The sequence below is a fragment of the Branchiostoma floridae genome, chromosome 13 (genome assembly GCF_000003815.2).
Source record: "Branchiostoma floridae strain S238N-H82 chromosome 13, Bfl_VNyyK, whole genome shotgun sequence".
Classification (NCBI taxonomy): Eukaryota; Metazoa; Chordata; class Leptocardii; order Amphioxiformes; family Branchiostomatidae; genus Branchiostoma; species Branchiostoma floridae.
This window is the reverse complement of record NC_049991.1, coordinates 3,171,626-3,195,698: the sequence shown is the minus strand read 5'-3', so window position 1 is coordinate 3,195,698 and position 24,073 is coordinate 3,171,626. Positions and strand designations below refer to the sequence as shown.

At 40.0% G+C, this 24,073-nt stretch overlaps 1 protein-coding gene and 1 non-coding gene across 16 annotated transcripts in view; one reads left to right on the top strand and one right to left on the bottom strand.

Annotated features, from left to right (window-relative positions):
* Positions 1 to 7,908: 7,908 nt before the first annotated feature.
* Positions 7,909 to 8,031, bottom strand: LOC118429803. The gene has a single exon (XR_004832789.1). It is a non-coding gene; the product is annotated as a U5 spliceosomal RNA (small nuclear RNA).
* Positions 8,032 to 8,748: 717 nt separating this feature from the next.
* Positions 8,749 to 24,073, top strand: part of LOC118428883 (multidrug resistance-associated protein 1-like) — an 83,710-nt gene continuing 68,385 nt past the window's right edge. For 13 of the 15 annotated variants that reach the window (XM_035839149.1, XM_035839157.1, XM_035839156.1 and 10 more), the window contains exons 1-8: positions 8,749 to 8,860; positions 12,504 to 12,677; positions 17,475 to 17,600; positions 19,490 to 19,627; positions 20,322 to 20,447; positions 21,038 to 21,099; positions 21,880 to 22,011; positions 22,987 to 23,022. In XM_035839149.1, the coding sequence (XP_035695042.1) occupies positions 8,807 to 8,860; positions 12,504 to 12,677; positions 17,475 to 17,600; positions 19,490 to 19,627; positions 20,322 to 20,447; positions 21,038 to 21,099; positions 21,880 to 22,011; positions 22,987 to 23,022 (848 nt within the window). In that variant the 5' untranslated portion in view covers positions 8,749 to 8,806. Of the gene's footprint in view, positions 8,861 to 12,503; positions 12,678 to 17,474; positions 17,601 to 19,489; positions 19,628 to 20,317; positions 20,448 to 21,037; positions 21,100 to 21,879; positions 22,012 to 22,986; positions 23,023 to 24,073 lie in introns of all 15 variants that reach the window. The other 2 variants (XM_035839145.1, XM_035839160.1) reach the window with 2 other exon arrangements.

Genomic DNA, 24,073 nt, shown 5'->3' with positions numbered 1-24,073 from the left:
AAATCTGCTGTACTGGATTCGAGAAATGTGAATAGCTCATCACTTAAAATAGCGTATGTAGAGCATTCCATTATAAAGTGAAAATCATCTTCAATATGCTTTGGATAGAAAGGACAGAACCTTTGGTCAGGGGCTATATTGTAGTACTGCCTGTTTCAATATTCAATTTATGGCTACTGATTCTTAACTGAGTAATTGCTTTTCGAATGTCATTTTTTTAAATATCACAAAGGTATGTTTCTTGTAGACATAGTGTAGTAGAAGGGCATGGAGACCTGAGGTTTAACGATTGCAGCATTCGTCAAGTGAACAATACTAGTAGTTAGAAAAGAGTAATGTGAGGTGATCGTAGTTTGGTGGTTAGAAGAAGAGTGTACGGTAGGTACCTTGCTAGATTATAGGTACATGATTGTGTAGAGAACATAGCTACGTGGATTGGAACTGTTAATCATTTGAAGAGAACGGGACAATTGAACGGCCTTATGGAACCTCGTTGAAAACTTTGATACCTGCCAGTCCAACTGATCACTGAACTTGTAAGTTTGATTATACTATAGAGTGCATCAAACGCAGCTCTATATAGATTTATAACAAAATAATGGAGTTAAAAAACAGCCGCTATTGAAGATCGGAATACTCCTCTTCTTCTCCACACATAACACAGCTGCTATTGAAAATCGGAATACTCCTCTTCTTCTCCACACATAACACAGCTGCTATTGAAGATCGGAATACTCCTCTTCTTATCCAAACAAAACACAGATACTTTTGAAGATCGGAATACTCCTCTTCTTCTCAACACTTAACACAGCTGCTATTGAAGATCGGAATACTCCTCTTCTTATCCAAACATAACACAGATGGTATTGAAGATCGGAATACTCCTCTTCTTATCCAAACATAACACAGATACTTTTGAAGATCGGAATACTCCTCTTCTTCTCAACACTTAACACAGCCGCTATTAAAGATCGGAATACTCCTCTTCTTCAACACACTTCACACACCTGCTATTGAAGATCGGAATACTCCTCTTCTTATCCAAACATAACACAGCTGCTATCAAAGATGCGAATACTCCTCTTCCTCTCCACACATAACACACCTGCTATTGACGATCGGAATACTCCTCTTCTTCTCCACACATAACACACATGCTTTTCAAGATCGGAATACTCCTCTTCTTCTCCACACATAACACAGCTGCTATTGAAGATCGGAATACTCCTCTTCTTCTCCACACATAACACAGCTGCTATCAAAGATCGGAATACTCCTCTTCTTCAACACACATAAAGCAGCTGCTATTGAAGATCGGAATACTCCTCTTCTTCTTAAAAAAAAAAAACAACACAGCTGATATTGAAGATCGGGATACTCCTCTTCTTCTCCACACATAACACAGCTGTTATTGAAGATCGGAAAAATCCTCTTCTTATCCAAACATAACACAGATGCTATTGAAGATCGGAATACTCCTCTTCTTCTCCACACACAAAACAGCTGCAATTTAAGATCGGAATACTCCTCTTCTTCTCCACACATAACATAGCTGCTATTGAAGATCGGAAAACTCCTCTTCTTATCCAAACATAACATAGATGCTATTGAAGATCGGAATACTCCTCTTCTTATCCAAACATAACACAGATACTATTTAACATCGGAACACTCCTCTTCTTCTCCACACATAACACACCCGCTATTGAAGATCGGAATACTCCTCTTCTTATCCACACTTAAAACACCTGCTATTGAAGATCGGAATACTCCTCTTCTTATCCAAACATAACACAGATGCTTTTGAAGATCGGAATACTCCTCTTCTTCTCCACCCATAACACACCTGCTATTGAAGATTGGAATACTCCTCTTCTTATCCAAACATAACACACCTGCTATTGACGATCGGAATACTCCTCTTCTTCTCCACACATACCACAGCTGCTATTGAAGATCGGAATACTCCTCTTCTTCTCCACACACAACACAGCTGCTATTGAAGATCGGAATACTCCTCTTCTTCTCCACACATAACACACCTGCAATTGACGATCGGAATACTCCTCTTTTTCTCCACACATAACACAGCTGCTTTTGAAGATCGGAATACTCCTCTTCTTCAACACGCATAACACAGCTGCTATTGAAGATCGGAATACTCCTCTTCTTATCCACACACAACACAGCTGCTATTGAAGATCGGAATACTCCTCTTCTTCTTAAAAAAAACCAACATACCTGCAATTGAAGATCGGAATATTCCTCTTCTTCTCCACACATAACACACCTGCTATCAAAGATCGGAATACTCCTCTTCTTCAACACACATAACACAGCTGCTATTGAAGATCGGAATACTCCTCTTCTTCTCCATACATAACACAGCTGCTATTGAAGATCGGAATACTCCTCCTCTTCTCCACAAATTAAAAAAAAACACCTGCTACTGAAGATCGGAATACTCCTCTCCTTCTCCACACATAACACAGCTGCTATTTAGATCAGAGTACTCCTCTTCTTTTCCACACATAACACTGCTGCTATTGAAGATCGGAATACTCCTCTTCTTCTCCACACATAACACAGCTGCTTTTATAAAGATCGGAATACTCCTCTTCTCCTCCACAAAAAAAAACACAGCTGCTATTGAAGATCGGAATACTCCTCTTCTTATACACAAAAAAAAGACAGCTGCTATTGAAGATCGGAATACTCCTCTTCTTATACACACATAACACAGCTGCTGTTGAAGATCGCCCCTCTTCTCCACACATAACACAGCTGCTTTTGAAGATCGGAATACTGCTCTTCTTCTTTAAAAAAAACATACCTGCTATTGAAGATTGGAATACTCCTCTTCTTCTCCACACATAACATAGCTGCTATTGAAGATCGGAAAACTCCTCTTCTTATCCAAACATAACACAGATGCTATTGAAGATTGAAATACTCCTCTTCTTCTCCACACATAACACAGCTGCTATTGAAGATCGGAATACTCCTATTCTTATCCAAACAGATGCTATTGACGATCGGAATACTCCTCTTCTTCTCCAAACATAACACAGCCGCTATTGAAGATCGGAATACTCCTCTTCTTCTCCACACATAACACACCTGCTATTGAAGATCGGAATACTCCTCTTCTTATCCAAACATAACACACCTGCTATTGACGATCGGAATACTCCTCTTCTTCCCCACACATACCACAGCTGCTATTGAAGATTGGAATACTCCTCTTCTTCTCCACAAAAAAAACACAGCTGCTTTTGAAGGTCGGAATACTCCTCTTCTTCTCCACACATAACACAGCTACTATTAAAGATCGGAATACTCCTCTTCTTCTCCACACATAACACAGCTGATATTGAAGATCGGAATACTCCTCTTCTTCTCCACACATAACACAGCTGCTATATTGAAGATAGGAATACTCCTCTTCTTCTCCATACATACCACAGCTACTATTGAAGATCGGAATACTCCTCTTCTTCTCCACATAACACAGCTGATATAAAAGATCGGAATACTCCTCTTCTTCTCTACACATAACACAGCTGCTATTGAAGATCGGAATACTCTCTTCTTCTCCACATAACGCAACTGTTATTGAAGATCGGAATACTCCTCTTCTTCTCCACATAACACAGCTGCTATTGACGATCGGAATACTCCTCTTCTTCTCCACATAACACAGGTGCTATTGAAGATCGGAATACTCCTCTTCTTCTCCACATAACACAGCTACTATTGAAGATCGGAATACTCCTCTTCTTCTCCACACATAACACAGCTGCTATTGAAGATCGGAATACTCCTCTTCTTCTCACACATAAGACAGCTGCTATTGAAGATCGGAATACTCCTCTTCTTCTCCACACATAAAACAGCTGCTATTGAAGATCGGAATACTCCTCTTCTTCTCCACACATAACACAGCTGCTATTGAAGATCGGAATACTCCTCTTCTTCTCCACACATAACACAGCTGCTATTGAAGATCGGAATACTCCACACATACCACAGCTGATATTGAAGATCGGAATGCTCTTCTTCCCCACACATAACGAAGCTGCTATTAAAGATCGGAATACTACTCTTCTTCCCCACAAAAAAAAACACAGCTGCTATTGAAGATCGGAATACTCACCTTCTTCTCCACAAATAAAACACCTGCTATTGAAGATCGGAATACTCGTCTTCTTCTCCACAAAGAAAAACACACCTGCCATTGAAGATCGGAATTCTCCTCTTCTTCTCCACAAAAAACAACAACAAGACAACTGCTATTGAAGAGCGGAATACTCCTCTTCTTCTCCATACATAACACAGCTGCTATTGAAGATCGGAATACTCCTCTTTTTCTCCATACATAACACAGCTGCTATTGAAGATCGGAATACTCCTCTTCTTCTCCACGTAACACAGCTACTCTTGAAGATCGGAATACTCCTATTCTTCTCCACACATAAGACAGCTGCTATTGAAGATCGGAATACTCCTCTTCTTCTCCACACATAAAACAGCTGCTATTGAAGATCGGAATACTCCTCTTCTTCTCCACACATAACACAGCTGCTATTGAAGATCGGAATACTCCTCTTCTTCTCCATACATAACACAGCTGCTATTGAAGATCGGAATACTCCTCTTCTTCTCCACACATAACACAGCTGCTATTGAAGATCGGAATACTCCTCTTCTTCTCCATACATAACACAGCTGCTATTGAAGATCGGAATACTCCTCTTCTTCTCCACACATAAAACAGCCGCTATTGAAGATCGGAATACTCCTCTTCTTCTCCATACATAACACAGCTGCTATTGAAGATCGGAATACTCCTCTTCTTCTCCACACATAACACAGCTGCTATTAAAGATCGGAATACTCCTCTTCTTCTCCACATAACACAGCTGATATTGAAGATCGGAATACTCCTCTTCTTCTCCACAAAGCACAGCTACTATTGAAGATCGGAAAACTCCTCTTCTTCTCCACATAACACAGTGACGATCGGAATACTCCTCTTCTTCTCCACATAACACAGCTGACATTGAAGATCGGGATACTCATCTTCTTCTCCACACATAACACAGCTACTATTAAAGATCGGAATACTCCTCTTCTTCTCCACACATAACACAGCTGATATTGAAGATCGGAATACTCCTCTTCTTCTCCACACATAACACAGCTGCTATATTGAAGATCGGAATACTCCTCTTCTTCTCCACACATACCACAGCTACTATTGAAGATCGGAATACTCCTCTTCTTCTCCACATAACACAGCTGCTATTGACGATCGGAATACTCCTCTTCTTCTCCACATAACACACCTCCTATTGAAGATCAGAATGCCCCTCTTCTTTTCTCGCATTACACACCTGCTATTGATGATTTGATACTCCTCTTTTTCTCCACACATATTTGAAGAAAGATGAATATCGAGATATCTGGCTGTTAATTTGTAGTACGTTATTTGACTAGAACTGAAAATAGACTTTGCTTTGGTTAGCTCACGTTTACTCAAACTGCGAACACGGCGTCAGATCGACATTGTTCGAACGACGCAAAACAAAACTTGTTGTCATGCTCGACATGTTCTTTATAACATTGTTTGATCTAATACGTCATAGAACAATGGGGAAAGTACAATGACTCCCCGATTTCACTTTTACTTTTTTTTATAATAGTTTAATAAAAAAAGGTATTCCCCTTGAAGTATTCCCTTAGACAAATGCAACAGGAATATGATCTAGAAAGTCTATATCTGCTGAATATCGAATACAATTTTAGCAGTTATATTCTAAATTATACAGCCAGTAGCAAGCAGAACAGATACTAGTAGGCTGATAGCAGGCTTGTTGTGAACGGCATTTTTGTACGTGGACAGAGGATTTCAACTTGCCCACTATCAAGCCAACAGTGCGATCACATCTAGAGTACGGAACACCACCACGGTCACTCTCTCCATACAATCTTGGTGAAGATGGGATGGAAGAAAGCCGCAAGTGTCGGGGCGTATACGCAGAGTACCGACTTTCGACGGAAACGTTGCAATTCAAATGAAGTCAACTGAGTCAAATCTGCCAAGAGAATCTCACTAAATGTAGATAACGTCCGTGTAAGATTTCATGAATACATGGAAAAAAAAAACTACAAGCGGTGTACAACACTTTCAAGGCCACAGCACGTAAATTTTATGGATACCGGCAAAAATAGTGAGATAAGGCGAAAAAAAACAAGATGGGTAGAAAAACAAGATGGCTAAATTTTCCAAATATACGCACTAAACGTAAGAAAAGAATCGAAGCGACGACACATGGTGTCACAGCCTACAAGCCAGGCATTCATTTCTAGCTGTATTCACGACGTGTACTAGTGAAGCAAAGGTGACATTAGTTGTGGTAGACTGGTATCACTTACCAACATGGCAACAACACTCATGGCTTCCATATTGGGGCCACTTTTACAACTATCTAACTAAACTTTTAGTTTCACTTCTATAACTACCTTCATGGCTACCTGGCTAGTGTCACTTTTACAAGTACAGCCATTAGCCTACAACACAACATACTTTGGAACTTTCTCGTCATGTTGACCATCTCCGAAGGAAAAAAAATAGTCTTGTTTTTTTTTCTGAAATCAGGCAAAAATTAATGCGCGCGCAGATGTCATCCATAAACTTTACTTGCTGTGGCCTTACTACAGTACACTGCATAAAACAGATCTAGAAAACGGAGACGTCCATCAACTCAAACTACAGCCTACCTGGTCGAAGACTTGACTCTACTCAAATGGAAGTACGAAGGATGCTCCTCTTCCTCCACACAAAACACGGGTTCTACTGGAGATCGGAACTGTCCTCTTTCTCCACATGTAACATTTTTGAAGATGGTCATATTCTCGTACAAAAGTTGACTACCTGGACCAGAACTGATGGTGAATCTCCGACTATTTGTAGAGGAAGGACCGGGGATAACTGTGCTTCTGAGTTGAATCGAATGTGGCGTCGGAGCGACATCGTTCGAAATGCCGGCGCCCAACACAAACTGGTTGTCATGTTCGACATTCTTTGTGTTACGTCATAGATCATTTTCTGGTTACGTCATAAATGTACGTCAAAGAGCAACAAAATGAAGTACATGGCCAAACAAAGCGTTTCTGTCAATGGAACCATCATTGACAAAGGCGCTTTGGTCATGTACTCCATATTCCCTAATGTTTTTGATAATAAAGCTTAATTTTGAGACTGCATTCTTCACACTGTACCGGTGCAAAGCAGGACTAGTAACTACTAGGGGTGTGTACCGGTACAGAAAATTCAGGTTAGGTACGGTCCAGATCCAGAAAATCAGGTTTAGGTTCGGACCTAAAACCTGAACCTGATCCAGTATGTGAAAACTTGTGAATGGACCGTCGGATACTCAAAACGATGCGGTTCATTTTGTTACAAACAAATCTGCTTTGTGCGACTTCCACTGGCGTTTTGAAAACTGGCCCTATACGATTTACTGTAAAACTTGGTAGAAATGACTAGACTCTACACTACTTCGCCCTTGTTATTTGACCGGTATGCTCCAAAACGTGTGAATGCCTGATCATATAATCTGTTCATTTTCCAATAGACCCAACATCGGGTCCACCGAATTTTTTCAGGCCCGTTTTTTTCCGGACCGGTCCAATAAGAAAAACCGGTTTTGTACCGGTACACCGTACCGGTACCCACCCTAGACATATGAGGAAGGTGACATACGGTCACCGAAATGTATTCTATGTGACACTGTGCACAAAAGATCACAAAACCTCCAGTGTGTAAAAAAATACGTAATGCTAACGTCGCTGGAATGCACAGTTCTTATGATCAGTGTATGTGACCTTCTTTGTTTTATTATGAGCCCTGTTCGGGACAAGGCAGGGAAAAATTGAGTTTTAGACTCATTGATTGTTCCCCTCCACGGAAATCTTTAGTAAAAGGCGAAAGATTTGTACGTGGGTACTGAAGGGAAACCAGAGTAGAGGCGGTTGGTCACCGCTTGTACCCGTTTTGAAAGAAAACGGTTTCTCACCGTGGCAAAATTTAATACAAGATCAAAATTCAAGTCATGACGTCGGCTACAAAAGCAGCGACAAATTTCTAACTAGTATTACATACACACGACTTGGTCGACTTTTTCGTCTACACGCCTTTCTTACAGTTCAAACTGGTTTTAAATTGCAGTATTTGTGAACTTGAAATTGTATCATTTTTTTTTCTCTCACCTGCATGCACCTGTGTGTGATTGTCGGGAAATATGTTAATGACCTTCTCATTGTGTGGACACCTCATGAATATGCATAATAACAATAATAGTTCAACGACCTGTTTGTTATACCGAGGACGTTATATAACGCCCTTGGTTATACAGTACTACTACATTGTAGTACTTTCAACCAGTTCTTCAGTTTCTAAGTCGTATATCAGTGAGTCATTTTATAAACCAGCCACTTTATTTGGGAGCCCAAGGCAGTCAGCCCGCAAATCTAAACTTAGCGCTCCGGGGAGCTGTATTTTGTATTTTTGTCAAACTTTCAAAGAATCCATAAAGCCATTCATAAACAGAGTGGTCCATGGACTTTTACAAGTTTTAGTCAATTGGCCAATTTTGCTGTGCAGCAACGCTGTCATGCGGAACTTTTAAGTATTACACTGAGTAAAGTGCACAATCATTCCGTCCGACCGAGAGGACGTTTGACCCGACACCCCCGCACTTGGTATCACCCAGCCCAGAGGACGCCACAGTGAACAGTGAAAATGGCGGGTAGCCAGTATCCAGGCCTGGACCGGTTTTGTGGATCCACGTTTTGGGTGAGTATTCTCTTTGTTTGGGTGCTTAGAAGAATGCTTGTCTACTCTAATAATGTCCATGTTTGCATTTTGAACTCAGGTCTTACCTCAACCAATCTGTTAGGTGTTAAAAGCGCCGTGATCGACTTAGTCCTCGCGGCCACGTTACCAAACATGCCACTATGTTCGAGCCGAAACCATGTTTGCCATAAACGGAAGAACGTTTCATAATGTAAAGTTTGTAGTCCAAAAATTACACAAATTGTCCAGATCACAATCGTGCTACCGATTTTGTGTTTTATAAAGCTTTGCATAAAATATTAGTACTCCAGTCGCCACGTTGATTTAGCACTTGAGGCGCGCGTTTTCAACTCACTCAGCTGTTTGTGAAATCGACACGAAAATGGCTTTTCTAGTATGCAAATTATGCATAGGCAACAAAGGAAAACTGGTACCAAAGTTGATGTGATTGGTAGAAGTGCTAATTAGATTATCTCAGAAATCACAAACCGGACCAGTCTAGAGAGTGAAGGTGTTGGAAGCAACCTGGATAAACTGTTGATGTTTACTAAGCAAATACTACCTATGAATGAGTGTGCAATAATTTTGAGGGTGTGTAGGTTTCACAAGTTTGTTAACGTTAACAGGTGAATTTATCACTCATTTACCCATTGTTTGAAGAGAGCAAAATAAACTCACTGTGCAGACTGTTATCTAGCACTTACTACCAGTGACTCAGCAGGAATTCCCTTGAATGATTGATGGAACTTTCATCATTCAACCTTGTTGCAGTTTCTAGAAAATTCTGAAACGTGCTTAACGTTATAATGTACATGTAGGATATTCAACCAATCTGTAGTCTATGTGATAGCTACACATCCAGCCAATAAATTCAATTGTTTGGAATCAGGACGATTTTTTTGGCCTTATTTAGTTATCAACGTTAAATATTATAAACCAACTTGGCCCAGCTAACTGGGCCTAACAAGTTTTTTTTTTTGGAGGGGGGGGGGGGGGTAGCTTTGATTCAGGTTTTTAGACAGGTATGTCTGGACATACTGTTCTAAAAATGATAAGAAATTGGACCTCTTGGAGGCTTACCCTGGGGGAGCATAAAATTCTGATTGACCAGGGACGCTACTAGGTCACATCAACATGATCAAGGAGGTTGAAAGCCTCCTTGGTCACATGTGGCCTGTCTGGCAGTATTAAACTTTGCTGATTCCACACTAGCAAAATGCAGGTACATGTAATGCTAATAGTGTTTCAGAGTGTCATGCATTTTAAAATTTTCCAAGGGACAATTTCGCCAGACCCCTCTATAATATTCTAAAATCCGTCCTCCGGATAGGACATTAAATGGAGGTCCCATGTCTGGGGAGAGCCATACCCCAGGCACGTTAAAGAACCTGCCACACGTGCGACGGTGCGGTGTGAGTGGTTCAAAACCTACAGTACCTTGGCCGCACCTTGGGCAATTACTGTTGTATTGAGGTCACCTGAGTGGCGCCGCATGGTGGCTCGCTCCAGACACTTGGAATTTAGCCCCGCCTATTGTAAGGTCCTCGCAATTCAGCCCCGGCTGCAAAGAGTGAGTAGTCGGCCCACCCAATTATAATAATAATACCTGCAGACTGTGGCAACACTATTTACCTTTATTGCAAAACAACAGAAAAAGTAGTATTACCAGGGTTCTCCCCAGAGAGTGGAATAAGGGAGGCCCTCCACTATACTCTCAGCCAGCTCCACTATCAAATTTAGTGTGTTTCTTCCCTATTTTCTTTGTTAGTTTTGCTAAGATTAATGACAATTCACAGATTTTTGTACCAATTGGCATCACTTTTCCAGTGAGCATTGTCTGCAAAAACTTGTGAATGAGCAATGATCAAAACAATAGTAGTTTTGCCACTTCACAACAAAGGAATAACAACAGTATATTATAGTTTTATACTTGTAGTATTTGACACCCTCTGTCATTGCAAAATGAACCCATTTTCATGAAAGTGCAGCGCGTTGGTGCGGGTTATTTTTGCCAGCCCCTCCACTATACTAAAAAATTCTGGGGAGAACCCTGATTACTATTGGGGCCGGGCCAAAATCACATTTATAGGAGCCGCTCAGCACCTTGAGTTGGACAGTTACACTTACAGGTTCAACTGACCAGCATAGCTACTGTGACGTCACATACAAACACTCTAAGTATTTGTTTTGTACAATATGTGAGGTATACCAGTAATAATCAGCCTGACAGTGTGTTCTGTTAGCATGGCAAGTTAAGAATTGTTTGATTTCTGTTAATATTGGCACTTTTTCCAGCAAATTTCAGGTTGCAGCTGGATATTTATAGCGCTGACTTGTTAACAAATTGTCAGAAAAGAGTTACATGTTGATATTCAGCTGAAGGCTTCAATGAATGTCCTTTTACTTTGGGCACAAAGCCAAGTTTACACATGACAGCATACCTTCCTGTGGTTGAACTTTTGACTCCTCACTGAACTTGAACTGAACCCATTAGGTTTTTGCTAACTGTGATATCATGTTTCAAATGTAGTGGGTCTCAAACAATTTAGTAAGTACTATAAAATATACACAGTCATGTACATGTACCACAATTTGATTTGATTTTGAGATGGTTGGACCATTGCACAGTTGGTATGGTATATTTTAAAATTAAAAAAAAAATCCATTATAAACTTAAATAAAAGGCCACGCAACTACATTCTATATGTGAATTGAATTGCACTGAACTGAATAGCACATACAATTATGTAAAGTTAATTTGGCTGTTTACTCGTAATTGAATTAAATGAATGCCCACCCCTAATTTGCATACTTAGTTACAAAGTATACTAGTAAGTGCAGAGGGTCAGAATGCAGTCAGACAAGAAGTCATTTGAGGATATGATGCACAGGTCATATAACTTATAAGGACATAATAGAAAGGTAAGAGAACTTTTCAAAGAAAAAAGACAATGTTAATCACCACTAGTACTAGTGGTAGATTTGGAAATGGATTTCCATTGACCCCTAAATAAGCTTATATTACATTATACATGTATTACTACTAGTGTAAGAGTCTGAACGCTCGGTGTCCTAGTCTCCTTTCTTCTGAATCTGAGTGTCCTTGGCCCAATGGGGTTAGGGACAGGGCGGAACATTCATGCCGTACACTAGTGTACAAATCTTAAATTATGAAAACATCTATTAGATTAACATGAAATTGCTAATTCACCCTTATCCGCGGGGTATCCTATGTCTATTTAAAAAAAAAAAAGAAAGTGTGACTTTTAGGGATATCGAGTCAAACAGAAATGTTTAAATGATATTGCACTCTGAAACCACCTGACCATATGTCAACTTGATATCCCTAGATAGTAAATACCCAGTCTTGAGCAATGGATGTAGGTTACCCTAGTGTCTGTGGATAAAGGTGAACAAATATAATAACTTTTATATTAAATTTATAGCAATGTTTTTAATAGCAATGTTTTTATACAAGTCTTATAGGTACCCTATGTACTAATATAATAGTAATAGTAACTTTTCTGAATATTCAGTTATATATTATGCAATCTCTACAGCTTATATAAACTGCAACTGTGAGATATTTTCAGTTTATGTTTTGCCACCTATACTCATTCATACTTTCATCAATGTTCTGTAGGACTACCCCCTGTTGGACTCAGCAGATCCGGATCTGACACCATGTTTCCAGAAGACAGTGCTGGTGTGGATCCCCTGCTTTTTCCTGTGGGCGGTGGCCCCCCTGTACTACTTGTTCCTCCACAGACACAACAGAGGATACATACAGATGTCCAAGATGAACAAAGCCAAAACTGTAAGTCTGAATCATAAGTCTGAGTCACCAACAATGTAACCGGTGTATTTTAGCAGTATTTACATAAAAAGCACACTTTCAAATCGTCCCTGTAACAGGTTTTTCTTTACAATAATTATTAGGAATTAGACTCATTGAGACTACAACACAGCGTTTAGTCAGGTATGTGTCCAGTCCGTCTTTGGACGCTCTGTTCTAAAAATTATTACTCTGTGACACTGGAGGGTAACCTCCAGTAACAGAGTATTGTAACCACTTTGTGCGTTGAGTGTTCGCACCTATATCCCTATGTTCCGTATGCCGCAATCGCATATGGATTGGCATGCCGTCTGTACTCGGTTGGGAAATGATGCACGTTATTTTTTTTTCGCCGTAGCTGTTTTTATTATGGATGTAATAATTTCAGTTTTCACCCCTACCGGTATAGTGGTTCAGGTCTTCCTTTATGATTGTGCCTTAAGCCTTGTTAGAAATTGGACGCACTACACGCCCTGAAGACATCCTTGCACTGGGGAGCAGATCCTATGACAAGCATGAAATTATGATTGACCAGGGTTCCACAGGATGTTACTAGGTCACTTCTGGTCACTCACACTTGAGTCACTGAGTCTTCAACTACATGACCTCTCTGACAGTAGTTTAGGATACCTTAGAATGCACCATCTTAACTTTAAGTTCCCTATTACTATAATTCTGCACCATGGAAGGTGGATGCCCCTGGACTAAGGGTGGGTACCCCAATGGTGTACCGGTACAAACCCGTTTTTCATATTGGACCAGTCTGGAAAAACTGGACTTTAAAAAAATTTGGTGGACCGGATATTGGACCTTTTAGAAAATAAACAGACTATATGATCATGAATACACACGTTTTGGGGCTTTCTGGTCGAAGAAAATAGCAAGAGCGAAGCAGAGTAGAGCTTATAGCCATTGCTACAAAGTTTTACTGTCAATCATAGAGGCAGTTCATCCTGTAGGTAGGGCTTGGTATCGGTACAGCGTACTGGTACAAAACCGGTTTTTCTTATTGGACCGGTCCAGAAAAACCGGACCTGAAAAAATAAGGTGGACCGGATGTTGGACCGATTAGAAAATTAACAGATTATTTCATCAGGCATTCACATGTTTTGGCACTTGCAGGTGGAAGAAAATAACAAGAGTGAAGTAGAGTAGTGTTTATATGAAGAAGATAGTAATTTCTACCAAGTTTTACAGCCAATCGCACAGGTGCAGTTAGCGTTGTAGGATTTTAAAACGCCAGTATGAGTCTAATACTCCGCCAAACAGATTTCTTTTTAGTGAAATGGACCATTGGTATGAGTCAAACTGAATCAGGTCCAGGTTCAGGTCCGGACCTGGACCTGATCCTCTGGACCTGAACCGGACCTGGACCTGAATTTTCTGTACCGGTACCCAGCCCTACCTGTAGGATTTTAGAACATCAGTGGTCAAATATACCACAAAACATCCTTTTTTATGTAGCCAAATGGACCATTGTTTTGAGCATCGGCCATTCACATGTTTTCACATACTGAATCAGGTTCAGGTCCGGACCTGGACCTGAATTTTCTGTACCGGTACCCACCCCTACCCGGACCCATTTACAATACTTGGGCCTGTAGTATTGTAGGTGGGTGAATAACTTGTAACGGTATTTGAATTTCTGGCATCAAAGCAAGCTGCACAATATACAAAAATACCTTTTATGTGACTACTCCATTGTTTTCTTACTACAAACCTCAATTCACTTTTTTATAACTTATTGTAGCATTTATAGTATAATTTAGAGCTCGTAGACTGCATCTACATGGTAGTAGTACATGTAAGTTGAAACTAGGTCGACCGTATCGAGACATGTCGACATGTACTTTATGCTTTGCCCCATTCATTCTAAGTCAACTATGAAAAGTGGCCGTTAGACTTGTTAAATAAAGGCACAGCAAGTTCTTGATTCAACCTCTAGATTTGTACATTTTTTTCTCACCCATCAAATATTTGGTACGCAGCAGATAGCCCTTTGTTTAACTATTGAAAAGAGAGGGAGTAAGTTGTCAATATGATCTGAAAGATTTAGATCTAATGTAGTTGTACTTTTTCTGCCAATGAAACGCAATGTTAGTTTGCGATTTGGAAAGCTTGCTAAGTGTATGCAACAAAACGTTGTACTGAAAATCAGCAGTTTTTTTCCTTAGTGCCTGTCTAGTGATTGGACTGTACCCAGGTTACTACTACTAGAGTATTTTACAATAGTACATTTCTCATACACAAAAAGAATTTTTAGTTTGCTAGCTGTACGTTGCATACTGTGATAGTTTTCTAGGTATAATACCTTTCTAACTGTTATGTTCTGCTACTGTGAGAAAACATGGGGCTAAATAACCTTGCCATGAAACCTATAAATTCTCAAGGGCAAAGTTTCCAGTCCTTTTGTGGTAGATGTTAGGGAGTGGCGTGGCCTGGAAATGCCTCATTTGAAATGTTCCCTGTTCAAATATTGGTCCAGTCCACACCTGTACAATGTTGAGCTGTACCAGTGCACGACGGTATACGCACTGGTCTTAAGATACAGGGGTGTGCAAAGGTCAAGATGATATATATGTACCTGGTACATATGTATCCATATGCCATACATATCCATTGTACCATGTTAACACATCCATGACTCCCAAATTATGACCATGTACACTTTTGTGCTCTCAAAATTAGAGTTGTGTTGGATTTCCTTAGTCTCCAAGCAGACCCAACGGTGCCTTAGAAATAGTATCAAAGCTGGCCAGGGACTTAGTATAGCGGCACCATTGTTGAATAGAAACGCTCCACCCTGTTTCAGTGCAGGCAGACCTCCGGTGCCCGTTTGACTCCCTTAGCCGGCTATCTCCCTTTGGCCGGCTATTCTCCTTTGCCAGCTTTGATACTATCTCTAAGGCACCGTTGGGTCTGCTTGGAGACTAGGATTTCCTAATTTTTGGCTAGGTGCTATACGAAGCACATACTACTGTACATGTAAATGCAGAAACTTTCACGGTGGTTTAATGGTCGCTGTTTTCGCGGCAGCCTCTTTACCGCGAATTTAAAACTACCGCGAACATTTTTCCATGGCATTAAGAGACTACAGTGCATGGTGCTAACGCGAAATTAAAGCCACAGTGAAAAGTCCATTTTCCTGCTACCACGAAATTAAATCTCCGTGAACTTAATACATGTAAAGTATTAGATAATTATGTAAGTGTCAGAAAAGTAAGTCATAGAAGTTTAGAACCTTAAATTTGTTGTATTTACTAACTACGCAAGTACAAGGATCAAAGTAAGGTTTATAATTAAATTAGGTTTTCTTTACATTCTACTTTGTCTTGTCGTGCACCCTGAAATATTTTTCTGTGCACCTAAAGTTACATTTCTAGGGTAGGTGCACCAGTGCATGCATTCCTAAATAAAATAAATTTTTGCCCCTAACATTATATCTGATTTGCTACATTTTGGTAGTATCTTTTTTAACAACAGAATGCATTTGCTATTTCCATCTCTATTATCTGTTAGTGTGACCAATGTACATCATGTTACATATTACCAAGGATGTTATATAACGTCTTATGTAACTTCCTTGATATTAGTAGACCCACCAAACGCTTGCCGTATATTCAATTGGTTACACATTTATGACTCTGCATGACAGGAATGAAGCATACAATAACATTGTCAACGGCTTACAACTCCGGACTCCTGAAAAATCCTGTTGGTATTTTGAGCAGATGCTTGACACAATTTTTATGAAAAGAGGCATTGAGCTGTAACTGTGGATGCTCTGCAAGTCCTGGCTTCATTAACTAGCTGTCATAATGGAGCAACTATATAAAGGTTAGCTGTAGGAAAATGACAACCCTGTATGGGAAATACAATGTACAACTCAAGAAAGTATGGCTGTATGTACAAAATTTAAGTGTAAGGAAAGTTCTAGAGGAAAAACAGACCTTCTTGAAAGTAATAATCGCAGATAGAGCAAGTGTCAGTGTGTCACTGTTTTGAAGTGGTGTTACTAATAAATATAATGTTCCAGTGTTGTTTGTTTAGGACCCTCAATCCAATTCTAACTGTGGTAACAAAGACTTGAAATCAGCTACCTTAATTAGTGACAGAGCCTCTACCCTTCCAGATCCCTTTTTGACTTATGTATGTACATTCATTTGAATATAGGTTTGGGTAACCACTAGGGGTGGGGACCGTTTTTCATGTTGGTCGGGCCCAAAAAAAGAAGACCTGAAAAAAATCATTAGACAGTGAGTGCATGTCCACAATCACATACATGTAACGTTAGTTCACCTTTATCCGCGGGGTAACCTATATCTGTTGCGTTGCTAAACATGGTATCCAGGGATATCAAATCGATGGACGGTAGTTTCAAATTGTACTACTTTCGAAATATTGCAGTTTGAAACCATTATCTGTCGACTTGATATCCCTAAATACATTGTTCTTAAAAAGACCGGATAAAGGTTACCCATGGATAAAGGTGAACTAGCGTTACATAGTATCTACAGTCCAATCTCCATTACTGATGCCAATGGACAAACAAAGGGTTGTATATACAGTTATAACTTATTCAGTTATTGCACTTATTGGTAAGATTTTGTGTTTTTTTTTTTTAGATATTGTCCTACAAAACTGTATAATTGATTGTGGTTTCTCACCATCTCCAATGCTACACTATGCAGATTGCCTTATTTGTAATATGTGGCATTATTATTACATGTATGTAACACATTTTTTGATGCTACATTAATGTTTTACCTTGCATACTAGGCCCTGGCCGCCCTGCTAGTACTGGTGACCTTACTTGACCTGTTCAGGGCCCTGTGGGAATACACCAATGGGGTCAAGGTTCCTGCTGTCAACTTTGTGTCTCCTCTTATCCTGGCCATGTCTATGGTGAGTATACAAAACCTGACATTGTAATTTGTAGCAGTCTGTGTAACACAAACTCTGCAGCCCTCCCATCCAGGAGGCCCGCTGGATGTTGGGTGGGCTGCAATAAGTGAGATTTAATCAGGCTAACCTCAACTTACCTAAAATGTCTGGTGCACACAGAAAAAAGTCTGGCAGTGTTCTCACCAGGCCTTTTCAGCATAGCGGGCCGATACGCTGTGGGCTGGAAAAATGACGCTGTAAAAAGCCCGCTACGCTGTATTTTCACCCAGCGTAGCGGCAAAAAAATGGGGGAAAACTGGAAAAATACCGTAGTAAAAATGCGAAAGCACGTGCCAAGCACGCGCCTCCGCTGTTTCAGCTCGAAGGGAGGTGTTTTATAGCACCCCGCGTACCGCTATCTCGCAGCCCCCACCCAGGACCGCCCCTTGCGCGGCGTGCGTTCTGTACTGTAAACAGAGAACCGGCACAAAACTTGTAAAAAGTTTCGGTTCAAGTCCGGTTAAAATCGGAACGGCAAGAAACGCTTCTTGGACTTGCACAAAAATAGCACTTGTATACATTCCCTTTTATGTTGCAGTATACTTGTAAATCATCTAAAACCTTCCAAAGATCGAGAAATTTGCGTTGAGAAATGACGAAAACATCGTGCGTGCATGCAGGCAGCTAGCGGTAATGGCGGCGAAAACATCGTAAAATCTCGCAAAAAATTCTCGCGAGATCTGATGCGTCTCTGTGACGTCAGGGGAAGCTAGCGATCTCATTGGTTTAGGATAAACAACAGCAACGACCGCCATTTTTAGAGCAAATTTTACCATATTTTACCCCGAAAATTTCTGCCGTTTTGGAGATTTTGCGGGCCCAAAACTCATATCAAAAGGAAGCAAAGGTATTCTTGTTGTTTTTACGTCCAACACCTCTTATGTGAACGCATTATTCGTCCGCCGATCGCGAACTTGAAAGTCGGCCGGGGATTCCCCGTGCCGAGCACATGTTTCTGCGTGTTTTGTTCTGTTTACGATGAAAAAAAATACGATGGAAACAGAGACTGTCAAAGTTGTTTATCTAGAAAAAGTTGGTGGCAAACCGGACAATATTTATGAGTACTGTTGAGCTGAGTAAAGTTTGTTGTTTATGAGTTTTTAGTTGTCTTTGATGCTTTGACTCAAAGTATCGTTACGTCAAACTGCTACAATTATCGTAGATATGCCCCTAAAAACTGATACAATAAGCCTTCTGAATAGCCTAAAATGCAAGAGCTTCCGGGGGGCTTCGCCCCCCTGGGGCCCCCCACCGGGGCTCTGCCCCTGGACCTGCACTGGTGCAGGTAACATTGAAAATTACCTGCACCAGACAAATTTTACCTGCACCGATCTGAATTTAGGAAGTATGAATCAAGCTAAAATTGTTCAGGAACCATCGCTATTTTTTTCTTTTGTACTCTATAGGTTGTAACAGTCAATGCAGCTGATAACATTCCATATTGAAATTGTATTATAGGACATTATGTATAAAACCCAGTACACCAGGACCAGTGCAGGTTAAGTGCAGGTAGACACCAGAAATACCTGCACAGCTCCAATTTTACCTGCACTAACCTGCATATACAGGTGGTATTTCGAGCCCTGCTGGTGCGCAACATATTAGGGAAAGTAGAAAAAGTTTGTGCGTGCGAACGGTGTACACTAGTGTGCAATTGTACATAATTATGTAACCCATGCACAAATATCTAGTTGCACTGTTGTACCCACAGTCAAAAATCAGGTGCATAGCTCAAAGTCAGGTGCATGAAAGTATTTTCCTTTCTTGTTTTACACCTGTCAGAGAGATTTCCAGCTAGGTTTTGTTGCTGTAGCAATTATGTCAAAATCCCTCCTCTTTCTATTTTTCAGGGCCTGGCTGGGTTCTTCATCCAGTATGAGAGACTGAAGGGCAGACAGTCGTCAGGTGTCCTTTTCTTGTTCTGGCTGCTGGCCACTCTGTGTGGCATCGTGACATTCCGCTCTAACATCAGGGTAGCACTGCTGGAGGTAAGATATGAGATACAGCAACTGGTCTGAAGTTGACACAGATGTGTAGTCCCCTAGATATTTTTGCTTGTTTGTATGACTTACTTATTGCTGATAATGTGGTATCTCTTTTAAAGTCTACCAACAGGGACTATGTAGACTGTACAATCATGTAACTGCCAGTCATGTCTCACACTACCAGAGCAAGCCAAGCAAGCACTGTCATTACTGTATATTCTGGGCTAGGTAAAGCTAAGTTTTTTGATTTATGCATAATCATACTTCGATTCTTGATCTGTTTCTATCCTTTTTATCTGTTTTTATCCTGATTTCTAAATTGAATTGAAAGGAAACTTGTGTCAGCCTCAGCCATCCTTCCCCGATGTGAACTCCACCACAGTCAACAGAAGACTGAGCTCTAGTAGTTTACGTTAGCCGATGTTATTGGGTAGTTTTATAGTACAGACTTCCTCTTACTTAACCTGGCAGTAGTAATTTCGAGCCCTGCAAAGTAAAGGGATTACGTAACCTGGCAGACATTATATAAAGTTTATGATCACCAGGAATCATTTGCAACTGCACAGTGCCTTAAAAATTCTGTGAAATGTACAAACTATGCCTTGAAATAAATGGAGAAATGGAACTACAAAAGCAGATACAACATGACAAATAGAGATTATCATGAGCGTTTTCTGACAAACTTCTGTATTAACAGGGAGGTGTGAGTGACACGTTCAGATTCGTGACGTTCTACCTGTACTTCCCCCTGGTACTGACTGAGCTCATCCTGTCAGCCTTCTCCGAACGAGCGCCGCTCTTCTCCGAGGCCAACAGAGATCCGGTAGGCGGTACTTTGAACTAAACTAAGATATCTAAAACAAGGTAGAACTGTAATTTCCAACAGAAAATATTTGAATTTTTGACTGTTTAACTTCAGTCTTTGACATTAGGAAAGAGCAACCCACTGCTTCTGTGATGTCATGTACAATGTAGATAGAACATGTGACACAGTGGATCATAAATTGGGGAAAATTTATGGTGTTCCTCACATCTGTTAATGGATGATTGTGACATAGACTTATGATCCACTGCTTACTGAGTCACATGTTACATCTGTGGAAGGCAAAGGTGATTGGTTGAAAGATTGATGTAGTAGAAGCAGTGGATTCATTTTCTCGTTCCTTGACAAAGCCTGGGGTTGAACAGTTGAAAATTTGTTGTGTTGGAAATTACAGTTCAACCTTGCTTCAGAATGACTTACATGTATAAGCCATCACAGATGAACTTTTTAGCTAATGACTGCAGATGTGTGATTGTGATACAGTTACCATCTTGTGCCATCGGGTTTCTATTGACAATTCGCTATAATAATTGATTATCATTTGTTATTCTGAATACGTTTTATGAACATCTTTCTGTATTTCTCACCAGAAACCCTCCCCTGAGGAGTCATGTTCCTTCTTGTCAAAAATTACCTTTTGGTGGTTCAATCCGTAAGTACATTTCTTTTACATTCTTTGCAAATGCCAAAAAATATTTTTCTGGATGTTTTCCATAAGCATGGTGGTCTGTAAAAGATACTCATTATAAGTTTTGATTGTGATTGTATCAAGTAGGTGATGGTGGTATTCAAAGGTATGATATTTAAACGTTTATGTTATACATTTGTATTGCCAAGAGTTCCCAGGAAATGATAACCAGAAGTGCACCATGTTTAAGTACAGCATTAAATGATATTGAATGAACATTTCTTTGAATTTCAATTTACTCTAGATAAAAGCCTTCCTTAAATCTAGTCTTTTATTTGAGACTGAGTTACATTTTGTACTTGATAATCTAGGACTCAACTTGTGACGTAATTTTCTATTTTGTTAACTGTGACCAGGGTTGTAGCCAGCACCTGTCCTTCAGTCCTTTGAAGGAATTTTGAAGCTGGGGACTGAAAAAAATTTTCCCCATTCCGTCCCCTAGGACAGACAAAAATTGATATGTAAAGATATAAAAAAACTGAAACCCATGTGTTCTTCTTCACCAAAACAGATGCCATTGAACATCTTAGTCTACAAGCAAAATTTGCACCTCAAAATGCAGGAAATAGTGTTTCAGAGGGTTTTGATTTAAAAATCTTCTGGGACCCAGACCCCCTAGAAATGACGCGCAACATCACGCCATGCCTTCGGTGCTCAATAGGATGCCCATTCAAAATCAAGGGGACTGAAAATGATTTCAGGTTGGCTACAACCCTGACTGTGACTTAATTTCAATCTCCTCAGGCTGGTGATCCTGGGGTACAAGCGTGCTCTAGAGAGAGCTGATCTGTACTCACTGAACCACGTGGACAGGTCGGATCATGTTGTTCCAGCGTTCGAGAAAGAATGGCAAAAGGAGCGGCAAAAATGCCACAGGTAAGAATTGCTCGGGTGTCTGGTCTTCCGTCTGAGAGAATTATTTGTTTAACAGCATGTGGGTGAGAAGGCTTTTGTTTCGCAAGTTCTATATTTTTTTCTTACTCATGAAAAATCAGCACATCTGGCAATAGTTGGCTCAAACTTACAATTTACTGTCACTGTCTTTGATAAACTAAAAGGTATGTTTGCAGTAGTCATGTTTGCTTCGCTGATCAACCCTTCGTTCTTATTAAATTGTTTTCTTGCCTTTGTCATCTGCATATTAATACTCTCAGTGCAGTCTTTTATTGTCCTGAAATGTTTGTATTACCTAATAGATGGACTATAATATATGAAGCTTCTATCTGACTCTGTGTTCTTCAAGTAGTCCTTTATAGCTTAGCCTTTTTGCCTTTACAGCTTACACTCTACAAATTCATTGGCAAATCATATTTAACAGCCATTGATCTAAACTCTTTAAAGATGGATTATGTAGGATTAGGTGTTTCTAAGGTTCCTCATGCACCTACTTAAGATATATGGTGTAAAAGCAGCTAATTTCCTTTTGGGGATAAAAAGTTCCCCTTTCATCTGAATCTGACTGATTTCTTCCAAATGCAGTAGACATAGGGAAAGAAAGAAATTCAATTAAGGTCTAAAAGTCCAAAATTAGGTTTTGTTTCGCATGTATATCTGAGGCCTAAGGTACAATGTATTATGTATTACCAGGGTTTGACAATTTATCTAAATAGTAAAATTCACTTGTCCTATCGGGCAAGTACATATAAAAATTTCTTGCCCGAAAGAAGTAGCGGACTTGTCCAACCCTGATTACAATACATCTTGAAGGTGCAAAATTTACATTGTCCATCTTTCATGCTTCATCCCTTGCGTTTGAACTTGCTTCTGATTGTATACAGCTTGCATTGCTTCTGACTTAGCAACTGTCTTCTTCTGTGTTTGTGTGCTGTGTGTTACCATCACTTGTCACAGCTCTTTGAAGCAAGGTAGCACCACAGGGCCAGAAAGGTATGTTGATGTTGTTGTCGGCCCTGCCACGTGGTGACCTATATTGTATAATCTGTAAGTTGGTGCTAAGGTGTTTGTAGCTGATAATAAACACATTCTGTTCTTGGTTCTGGACTGTCTTCAAGACCAGCCCCATCTACAGTAAATGCAGAAATGTTCGTGGTGGTTTTATGTTAGCGGTTTTTGGGAGGCAGTCTTACTGCAGCGAACTTAAACCACTGCAAACATTTTTCCAATTACAGTATGTGACTACAGTGTATGGCATTACCGCAAACTTAAAACCACCATGAACACTCCGCTTTCCCGCTTACATGATATGAATTCCTCACGTACTTTTACGTTTACTGCATTTACAGTTACTGTATCTACAAAATCTGAATTTTATGCTGTAAGATTGATGAGATTAATTGTAGTAGTGTGACAAGTCAAACAACGGAAATTGACAACATGGGCTCCCAAACAAGTGGTACCAAAAAAAATGAAAAGCTGGAGACAGTCCCAACTTGGTTATAAGGAATGTCAATCAACTATAACCTGTATCAACCTTAAGCATGCTAAGGTAGCTGATTGACATCAAATTGGTATTGGTGATAGAATTAGGCAGCAGGAAAGAGGTTAAAAAGGATGGAGAATGAAGAATAAAAATGGGCATTAAATTTTGTCGGTCAAATGTACCGGTATTCCTAATCTGTTCACTGACAAACAGATATTAATATATCACTGTCATACAAAAAAAATTAAGAAAAAAGGTTGATTATTTTCACATGCCACCCCTCCTCCCTCATTTATCATCTCTGGTCTGTCCCAAATATCTCCTATTTTGTTACTGTAATGCTAGTTCACCTTTACCCATGGAGTAATCTATATCCGTTGCTTTTAAAAACTGGGTATTAAGGGATATCAAGTAGACTAACCATGGTTTCGAATTTTGAAAATATTCCGATTTGAAATCACCCTCCCTGGACTTCATGTTGCTCCAAGCCTTTTTTCAAATATAGGTTACCCCTAGGGCTGGGTACCGGTACAGCGTACCGGTACAAAACCGTTTTTT